Source organism: Sinocyclocheilus grahami, unplaced genomic scaffold (assembly GCF_001515645.1).
Source record: "Sinocyclocheilus grahami isolate Dianchi unplaced genomic scaffold, SAMN03320097.WGS_v1.1 scaffold643.1, whole genome shotgun sequence".
In the NCBI taxonomy this organism is placed as follows: Eukaryota; Metazoa; Chordata; class Actinopteri; order Cypriniformes; family Cyprinidae; genus Sinocyclocheilus; species Sinocyclocheilus grahami.
The window spans coordinates 53,358-64,012 of NW_015505822.1; the positions used below are offsets into that span (position 1 = coordinate 53,358).

The 10,655-nt window shown below is 35.3% G+C and overlaps 2 protein-coding genes across 3 annotated transcripts in view; one reads left to right on the forward strand and one right to left on the reverse strand.

The window, feature by feature from the left end:
- The window catches only part of LOC107558370 (ras-related protein Ral-B-like), an 8,256-nt gene extending 4,429 nt beyond the window's left edge, over nt 1–3,827 (reverse strand). Inside the window, exons 1-3 of the mRNA XM_016242029.1 lie at nt 3,722–3,827; nt 2,958–3,094; nt 1,559–1,767 (exon numbers count right to left, since the gene is read on the reverse strand). Of these exons, the coding sequence (XP_016097515.1) occupies nt 1,559–1,767; nt 2,958–3,071 (323 nt within the window). The 5' untranslated portion in view covers nt 3,072–3,094; nt 3,722–3,827. The remainder of the gene's footprint in view (nt 1–1,558; nt 1,768–2,957; nt 3,095–3,721) is intronic.
- Nucleotides 3,828–5,877: 2,050 nt separating this feature from the next.
- Nucleotides 5,878–10,655, forward strand: part of LOC107558372 (inhibin beta B chain-like) — a 21,535-nt gene continuing 16,757 nt past the window's right edge. For both annotated transcript variants that reach the window (XM_016242031.1, XM_016242030.1), the window contains exon 1: nt 5,878–6,580. In XM_016242031.1, coding sequence (XP_016097517.1) covers nt 6,196–6,580 — 385 coding nt within the window. In that variant the 5' untranslated portion in view covers nt 5,878–6,195. The remainder of the gene's footprint in view (nt 6,581–10,655) is intronic.

The following is a 10,655-nucleotide window of genomic DNA, read 5'->3' on the forward strand; positions in this document are numbered from 1 at the left end:
ATATCTGTTAAAATATAATTTATTTCTGTGATCAAAGCTGTATTTTCAGCATCATTACTCCAGTCTTCAGTGTCACATGATCTTCAGAAATCAGTATAATATGCTGATCTGCTGCTCGAGAAACATTTCTGATTATTATCAATGTTGAAAACAGTTGAGCTGCACAATATTTTTGTGGAAACCGTGATATACTACAATTCAAAAGTTTGGGGTATGACAAAAAGTAAAAAAAATTAAAAATAAAATACTTTCTTATTCAACAAGGACACATTGCACGGATGTGACAGTAAATATATTTATAAATGTTTCTATTTTAAATAAATGTTGTTTTGAACTTTCTGTATCTAAATTATCATAAAAAAAAAAAAAAAAGGATTTCCACAAAAATATTGACAAAACTGTTTTCAGCATTGATAATATTAAGAAACATTACTAATTGATTGAGCACCAAATAATAATTTAAATGTATGTTTTACTCACAAATAGCAAATTCTAACCAATAATCATTTTATATAAATAGCTTGAAAAATGTATATTCATTAAAAAAAAAAAAATATATGAATTTGTAAGATTTTATTAAAATTTCCATGACTTTTCCAGATCTACAAATCAGACTTTTAAAATTCCCTCACATATCCAGCAAGATATTTATGGTACATCTGCCGTAATGACAAAGCTGTTCATTTTCAACTTTATTTTATTTTCAGAAACTACGAGTGGCAATATATTAAAATAACGATATTTCAAAAAAATTCAAGAGTTTACGCTTTTTTTTTTACCAATGAATTTACATGACTTTATATACATTTACGCACAAATAGCTATTTCTAGCCAATAAAATACTTTAATGCTTGACAATTCGAAAAATGTTTTGTTATGATAGGACAATATTTGGCCGAGATGCAACTATTTGAAAATCTGGAATCTGAGGGTGCAAAAAAATCTAAATATTGAGAAAATCATCTTTAAAGTTGTCCAAATGAAGTTCTTAGCAATGCATATTACTAATCAAACATTAAGTTTTGATATATTTACGGTAGGAAATGTACAAAATATCTTCATGGAACATGATCTTTACTTAATATCCTAATGATTTTTGGCATAAAAGAGAAATGTATAATTTTGACCCATACAATGTATTGTTGGCTATTGCTACAAATATACCCCAGCGACTCAACACTGCTTTTGTGCTGCAGGCTCACATTTCTTTCTTTCTTTCTTTCTTTCTTTCTTTCCATGACTTTTCCAGGTCTAGAAATCACACTTTTGAAATTCTCACATATAGTGAGGTTTTCTAGGTCCTTACTGATTTATTTAAATGTAAATTTTTAAGATTGTATTAATTTCTATGATTTTTCCAGGTATTTTGAAATTCTCAGTGAAGACAAAGAACCTGACGCTGGAAACTGGGTCTGTATCTGACAGCCTCAGAGTTTAGTTTTGGGCAGGATGCCGCTGTAACGATAGCATCATTCTGAGAGAGTAGAGTGCAGTGACTGTGATTCCTCCAAACTAGGACTGAACACTGGAACAGCAGAAAACCTCGTGAAGAGCTGACCTGAAGTCTGACGTGGCGCTGAAGGACTCGGGCTCGGTGATGGAGAAGACCAGAAGGAAGCCCTCTCCGCTGCGGAAGTAGTTGTCCCTGATGGCGGCGTAGTCTTCCTGCCCCGCCGTGTCCAAAATATCAATCTGCACCTCCTCTCCATCCAGGACCACCTTCTTCCGGTAACTGTCGGCCTTGGTGGGCTCGTAGTCCTCCACAAACTGAGGCGAGCAACGCAGATTACAAAGTGATAGTTATAACAGTAATAGTTTCTCCTGTAGAATCAGTGCTGTTATACTAAAACAAGTACTATTAAAAATCATGTTTGTTATTAAGAATAAACGGTAAATGAAATAAAATATAAACATTAGACTTTTTATTTAATTACAAATGTAGACAGGTGACGATCATTCATTTTAATTTCATTTTCAATTCAATTCATTTTGAGTCATTTTAGTACTTTGACTAATGTTAAGTAAAGATTACTAAAAATAAAAGTACAAAAAAATGACTAAAACTAAAATAAAAATAAATTAAAGCAAAATAGAAATATTAAAATAGAAACAACCTAAATGAAATCAAATAAGTTTAAGTATTGAAATGACTAAAACTAAAATAAGTTAGAGTACTAAATTTACTAAAACTGAAATAAACATTTATTAAAGTTAAACAGAAATGTAAAATTTAAAAAGTTGAAGTACAAAAATTATTCAAACTAAAATAAATAAAGCTAAATAGAAATATTTAAAAATAGAAACAACCTAAATTAATTGAAATAAGTTTAAGTATTGAAATGACTAAAACTAAAATAAGAAATTAAAGCTAAATAGAATTATTAAAAAATGAACTGAAATAAAATAAGTTAGAGTACTAAATTTACTAAAACTGAAATAAAAATTAAAGTTAAACAGAAATGTAAAAATTAAAAAGTTGAAGTTGAAGTACTACAATTACTAAAACTAAAATAAAATAAAAAACTGAAATAAAAATACATTAAAGCTAAATAGAAATATAAAAACAATAAAAATAACTGAAATAAAATAAGTTAGAGTACTAAAATTAATAAAGCTGAAATAAAAATATATTCAAGTAAAATAGAAATGGATTTATATATATATATATGAAATAAAAATGTATTAAAAAATAATAAGAAAGATAAAATAAAAATAACAAAAGCACATAACAAAATGACTAAAATTAAAATTATAAATGTTGCCTTGGCAACTAACTGAAATAAAATAAGTTGAAATTCAAATAAATGAAAGCTAAAATAAAAATACATATAAAAAAATAAAAAATGACAAATATTTTGAAAATATTTTTAAAAAGCTCATTAAAAATGTAATAAAATACAGAAATAAGACTATAAGGACGCGACAGGTGTGTAAATGAAGGACTTAATAAAGCTCACCTCGTCATACATGAACTGCAGCGTTAGAGCTGATTTGCCCACGCCGCCGCTGCCCACCATGATCACCTTGTGCAGAACCAGCGAACTCTGACCTTTGCTCTTGTTCGCTGCCATGACTTTAGTGCTCCAGAAGAAGACTGCAGACATGCACAAGAAAAATGATCAAATTCACAGACACGTACATTTATACATATACAACCAGTGCTTATTATTGATGCATACAACATACCCAATGACATGCACCTTAAATTTACATTAAAGTACATGATATAAAGTTTTTAGTGCTGAAAATCCCACATTATTACCATGCTACTGTATATGACTACAGTAATCATTGACTGTTATGGTACATAGTAAAGTACCATGGGGCCACTTTCCAGTCACTGAATTTTACTCTGTAATGGAAACAGCATCAGCGAATATTGATTATCAGTGAGAAACAGAAAACTGCAATATATTACTAAAACAGGTTGTTATTAAAATAACAAAAGCGATTTTCACTTTTCCACCCCTTCCTCATTGTAACAGACGAGAGCCCGCCTTTCCTAGCTCTTGATTGGTTGAGCAGACAGATTATGAGGCGGGGCCTCCTCTACTCGCGATCTGATTGGATATCCAAACTGTCAATCACAGCGTTTTCCCACAAAGACATATGGGCGCTTCAGCCGAGGAAATACCTCAAAACTGCAAAGTTGTTGTCTGCGCACACTGATTAAACATTGTAAAACTGATCACAACAGCGTAACCTCTTATAGATTACTCACCTCAAGTTTGATCTGTGGCGAGCCTTGGCCTGTATTCGCACATATAAACGGTTAAAACATAAGGGATCAAGTCCACTAGTCCCGTACAGCTACGCAGCCCCGCCCACCGGATATTCAAATCTCGCGGATATGACGTCACCGCACCATATATAGACATGTCGACCTGGGTCGTGTTTGTTCTTTAAATATTATTTGATGAATTTGTTACTTTTGCTGGCAAAGTTTAGTATACACAAATGCAAGCACGGTGATTATAAACCACTATTCCTAATTTTGAAATCAGAAGTTCAGCAGTACCTAAAATCTATTTATAATCTGATAAACTAGAAAGTTGTTTGTAAACATTTCCATTTTTTTTTTTTTTTTAAATTTCATTGTAATTTTGTGTTGTTCTTTTCTCTTAAACTGTAAAATGCTGAGTTATTCAATAAAATTAAAAAATTAAAACCAGGGTCGTGTTTACTTTCATGAATTGTCTTAAAGTTATGAGATGCACAATTTATGTTTTTTTTATTATTATTAAACAACCTCAATTTACCAACTCTAATAGAGAATAATATGCACACACACACACACACACACACATACATATGCATATGCATATTGTTCCCTATTAGAGTTTGTAAATTTATATATAATTATATTCATAGTGAAAGCTTGAAATATGTTAAGTGTCAAATTTATTATTAACTTTAAATATTTATATTATTTTTGCCTATATTTTATGTAAATTGCGCATTTTTCTGAATATTTAATATTTTGGACAATGCGTAATTTTGCTGCATTTATAAATGTAAACAGTACGCAGGGCCTATTTTGTGTGCGTGGGGGCGCTGTTTTACAACTTTAAGCTTCATCAGCGAGGCGATATCAGTCATAAACCACAAGACTGTGCATTTATACAAAACTAAAACTACATTTAATTTGGATCCAAACTGCTTTTTATTATAAAAGACCCCCTTTTCACATTATTCTATTTAAAGCTCGGCGTCCAGCTCTGGTCTGGTCTGTGAGAGCCAGTCAGTGCGCTCCTCTGGCCCCTGCTTAACCAGTTCACGAGTTCACACCTTCATTCTCTCAAAGCAGTTACAAGTGTTGCTCATTTGCTTTCATTGACTGAAACCTGCTGTTTTATTCAAAGGGGATGCTTCATCTTTTCCAGACCCACATTTCGTCCTTCGCTTTTGTACACAGAAACATTTGACCTAGATTTAACAAAATGATCCATAATCACCTAAAATGGTGTCTTTTGTACTTACAGCAAATATAAAAAAGTGAGTTTTTTTTCTTCTTTTAATAAGATCTACTGAAATTTGGGCCATTGCACATTGCAAAATGAACATCATCTATACACTTCATATATACGCTATATATATATATTGCTTATGACATTTATGTTGCATGTAATTTTACTTTTGCACATTTCCCCTGAAGATCCCGAGCTTTCTCAACCTTTATGATTCTGGAACTGGTGGTTCGTCCCACGTGGTTCTTCAGTCCAGTATAAAAAACTTTCCAGAGGCTCAAAAGCGGCACAATGTCTGTTTGCACGAGAAACAAGCCGAAGCTCCCGAACACACACACACACGCACACACACATACACACACAGAGAGAGCTATGATGAAGAAGTATTTGGGAAACGAACACTGGAAGTCAAAATGCCCAACAAAGGAGGACACGATCTTCAGCTGAAGAACTAAAAAGGCGAATGCTTGTTTGGAAAACCGGGGGCTCCTTCTTTGACTTCACGCTCGCTCCCCTTCACCATGGATGATTTTAACTCGATAGAGTGAAGATATCACCGGGACAAATCATAACAGGTCCTTTGTCTAGTCTGTGGGGTTTTACACGCGTAATGCTGAGATTTTTTCAGCTGAAGAACTAAAAAGGCGAATGCTTGTTTGGAAAACCGGGGGCTCCTTCTTTGACTTCACGCTCGCTCCCCTTCACCATGGATGATTTTAACTCGATAGAGTGAAGAAATCACCGGGACAAATCATAACAGGTCCTTTGTCTAGTCTGTGGGGTTTTACACGCGTAATGCTGAGATTTCCAGTCATGCCATGACGCATCAGACGCGTGCGTAAAGTGCCATTCGCGGCTGTACGTGGACAGATATCAAGAGCTCTGGTTACTTTATTATTAACACATCATATATTTTTATCAACTCTGAGAGATTCGGATGGTGTGACGAGCCGTTCTTACTGTGATATCGATCCGAATTGTGTTGAAATCATCGCGGAGTCACCAAAAACAAGAATCAACCGCAGGAGCATATTCCAGACGTTTACAGGATTTACTGCGCTTGCGTTTAATTCGGACCGGACCTCCTCTAAAAGTGGATATTACAGTTATTTCACTTTTCAGTATCACTTTTTTGGGGGGGAGAGACGGAGGCGGATACGAACTTGGCCGCTTTCATCTCCATCAGCTCTCGTATCCGCTCGGAAACTGCTGTTTATCATCACGGAAGATGAAAAGCTTGATATTCGAAGTGCTTTGTTTTGTGTCCATCCTCATCTCCATCCGCTGCACACCGGCACCGGACACCGAATCCCCGAGCATCAGCCCGAGCTGCGCGTCCTGCGGGCTCAGACAGACGGATGGAGCCACACGGGTGGACGTGGATTTGCTGGAGGCGGTGAAGAGACACATTCTGAGCCGGTTACAGATGCGGGACAGACCCAACATCACCCACCCCATCCCGAAGGCGGCGATGGTGACCGCGCTCAAGAAGCTCCACGCCGGGAAGGTGCGCGAGGACGGGAGGGTGGAGATCCCGAACCTGGACGGACACGCCGCGTCCATGAACGAGGTGGAGGAGGAGACGTCGGAGATCATCAGCTTCGCCGAGACAGGTGTGTATGCGGCGGGTCTGCGTGTGTCCGAGCGCGCTGCGCGGTTACGCACAGGTACGCTTCTGATTTGCGACGCTTTATAAGGGTGGGTTTAAGCACAGACCTTAAAGTTTTGACTACAATCAAACTATTTAACTTTTCCACGCTTCAGGACAAAATTTACGGTTCATATAAAAGGCTTAATGAATATAGCGGGGCATGTTGTCACAGTGTGACTCTGCTAGGCCAACAGTAAAACTACTGCGAAGAACGAAACAATGAATAAAACAGCACAAAGCATATAGAAACATTAAACTATTGCCAAACTAAAACGTAATTAATAAGCTTATTACAATTACAACATGTGTGACAACTTGCCCTGGCCTAGCACCTATGAAAAATACCCTAAGAACACAGCTTAATCTTTTTAGTTAAAAATATAAACATCATTTTTTATATAGTGACTCTTCTATTAATGTATGACGGTGTTTTTATTATTGTATATATATATGTATATATATGCTAATGATTTTGTAATATCCATACACACACACACACATATATGTGTGTGTGTGTATGGATATTACAAAAACTTTAGCATTTTAGCCTAGATGAAAGAAACCACTTAACACAGTGTTTGAAACCATCATGAAAACTACTGATAGAGAAAACGACTTTGTCTTTGGCATGATGAAAAATACCCTAAGAACACAGCTTAATCTTTTTAGTTAAAAATATAAACATAATTTTTTATATAGTGACTCTTCTATTAATGTATGACGGTGTTTTTATTATTGTATATATATATATGTATATATATGCTAATGATTTTGTAATATCCATACACACACACACACATATATGTGTGTGTGTGTATGGATATTACAAAAACATTAGCATTTTAGCCTAGATGAAAGAAACCACTTAACACAGTGTTTGAAACCATCATGAAAACTACTGATAGAGAAAACGACTTTGTCTTTGGCATAAGAACACTTTTTCACTGGAGGAAGCTTTATTATGGATTATGGACTCGTATTTTAGTCAGAAGTGATGGTTTAAAGTTAAAAACATCTTAGTGATGGATTTGTTTCTTACAAAGATGCAGCTTTTGTCTTCTCAAGACATTAACTGATGGACTGGAGTGGATTATCAGCTGTTTTATCAGCTGTTTGGACTCTCATTCTGACGGCACCCATTCACTGCAGAGCATCCATTGCTGAGACACTGATGCAATGCTGCATTTCTCCAAATCTGATGAAGAAACAAACTCATCCTAATCTTGGATGGCCTGAGGGTGAGCACATTTAAGCAAACTATCATTTTTGGTTAAAATATTACTTTAAAGTTACTGGATTGCAGCAGAACAAACAATCTGCCATAGTGCCTTAAGATCATATTTCAGAGTGCACGTCTTTTACAAAGACAAAAGATGTTTGTCTTCATAATGTTTCATCGAAATGAAAAGTCTTTTCTTTGCAGTTGACGTCAAATAGCTAGTAATCTAATATCAGTTAATGCAATAAAGGTTGCATGAATAAAATCAAATAATGATCTTTTTCATACAGAAAAGTCAGGATTGGGATACATAAAGCTGCGTTAGAGAGTAAACTTGTCTTTCAGCATCAAAAATCCTCCTCAAAAGTGTCGTGAGTACTGCAAACTCACATTCAGATCTGCCATCATTAATTCCCACTGGAAACAATCACATCCCGTGCTGCATTTTTCCCTCTTGAATATCCTGTTACATTCAAAAATCTGTCACATTATGCAAGTAAAATGGGATGCAAAGAGCGTTTCATGTTGAGTTGAGGTTTTTCAGCGCATTGAATTTGCTAAACAAATTGAGCAGCATGCAGCAAGAGTTCAAGGTTAAAATAACGTCAGAAGCAAAGAGCTCACGCTTGCTCTCAAAAACAATAAATGCATCCTTTCTTAGTGAAGCAGATATTTATAAACGTCACAGCACGCAGGATTGAATCGTACCAACGCACCGCAGGTCCAGTCGCAAACGCTGCCCTGTGAAGTCCACACGATTTCAAGCACCATTTGGGACGAGGCCGCAATTATCCGAACCCAGCGCAGATCTGGACCTTTGACCCTTTGTGCTGTGGCTGCCAAGATGAGACTCGCATCCGGACGAGATCCAGGAACAGCTGACTGAAATGATGGAGATCTAAAATGAGCAGTGGTGCCGTACGTCCAGACGGTTCACTTACGGCTGCTGAAATATTGGGCTGCCCTGATATTCCTGATCGTGTCTGGTTAACCGGTCTATATATGGGCCGGTGTCGTCCAATGCAGGTTATTGGATTCAACAGATTTTGTTTTCGCAGATGTGCTTCTTAAATGAAGTTTGGTGGCTTTATACTCTTTTTTGAGGTCTTTGCTCTGAGCTTTCCATTTGAAGTCAACATCAAATTTCATTTGCAACACGTTTTACTCCCGTAATGTGACATATTTAAGAATGAAACAGACATAGATCGTAGAATAAAGTATGTTTTAAAACATGATTTCATTCACTGACAAGATTGACGACGTCAGCTGAAAAGTAAGTCATTTTATATTTTGATGAAAGATTATAAAGAATACCTTTTAGAATAACATGCACTGATGAATCATTCACAATAAGACCAGGAATAATAATACTAATAATAACTTTCATAAAAATTTTATATAATGCATAATGCTTACTTAATGCTTCATATATAAATAATAGAACATTAAAAATATTAAAAATAAAAATAAATGAAAAAGGAAAATAAAACAAGAGGCAAGTAATAATAATAATAATAATAATAATAGTAATAGTAAAAGTCATGGGTCAGAATATAAAAATAATATAAAAATGATTAAATTTATAAAAGGTTGCAATTTAGTAAATAATTAGTAAATAATGAATAATATAAAAGCAAAAATAAACATAAAATAAATAAAACATAAAAAGGAAGATACAACAAGAAGGAAATAATAATAACAACAATAATAAAACATTCTTTAAAAATATATAAAAATATAGTATTAGTGGTAAAATATCAATCAAACACAAATTAAATAAAAAAAAGACTTTAGAGATTTAAATATCATATTCACCGTTATTTGACCCTCTAACTCTAACACTTTCTAATCTATTTGAATTCTACTTTATCTATATTTATCTTTTTAAAATTTTCTAATTAAAAAAAACCAAACAAACACTAGCTTTCTATTTTTTCTATTCTATCTACTTGTTTTTCTTTGTGTATATATGTGTGTGTGTATAATATACAGTGGGTACGGAAAGTATTCAGACCCCCTTAAATTTTTCACTCTTTGTTATATTGCAGCCATTTGCTAAAATCATTTAAGTTAATTTTTTTCCCTCATTAATGTACACACAGCACCCCATATTGACAGAAAAACACAGAATTGTTGACATTTTTGCAGATTTATTAAAAAAGAAAAACTGAAATATCACATGGTCCTAAGTATTCAGACCCTTTGCTGTGACACTCATATATTTAACTCAGGTGCTGTCCATTTCTTCTGATCATCCTTGAGATGGTTCTACACCTTCATTTGAGTCCAGCTGTGTTTGATTATACTGATTGGACTTGATTAGGAAAGCCACACACCTGTCTATATAAGACCTTACAGCTCACAGTGCATGTCAGAGCAAATGAGAATCATGAGGTCAAAGGAACTGCCTGAAGAGCTCAGAGACAGAATTGTGGCAAAGCACAGATCTGGCCAAGGTTACAAAAAAAATTCTGCTGCACTTAAGGTTCCCAAGAGCACAGTGGCCTCCATTCCTTAAATGGAAGACGTTTGGGACCACCAGAACCCTTCCTAGAGCTGGCCGTCCGGCCAAACTGAGCTATCGGGGGAGAAGAGCCTTGGTGAGAGAGGTAAAGAAGAACCCAAAGATCACTGTGGCTGAGCGCCAGAGATGCAGTCGGGAGATGGGAGAAAGTTGTAGAAAGTCAACCATCACGGCAGCCCTCCACCAGCCGGGGCTTTAGGCCACAGGGGCCCGACGGAAGCCTCTCCTCAGTGCAAGACACATGAAAAAACACCTGAAGGACTCCAAGATGGAGAGAAATAAGATTCTCTGGTC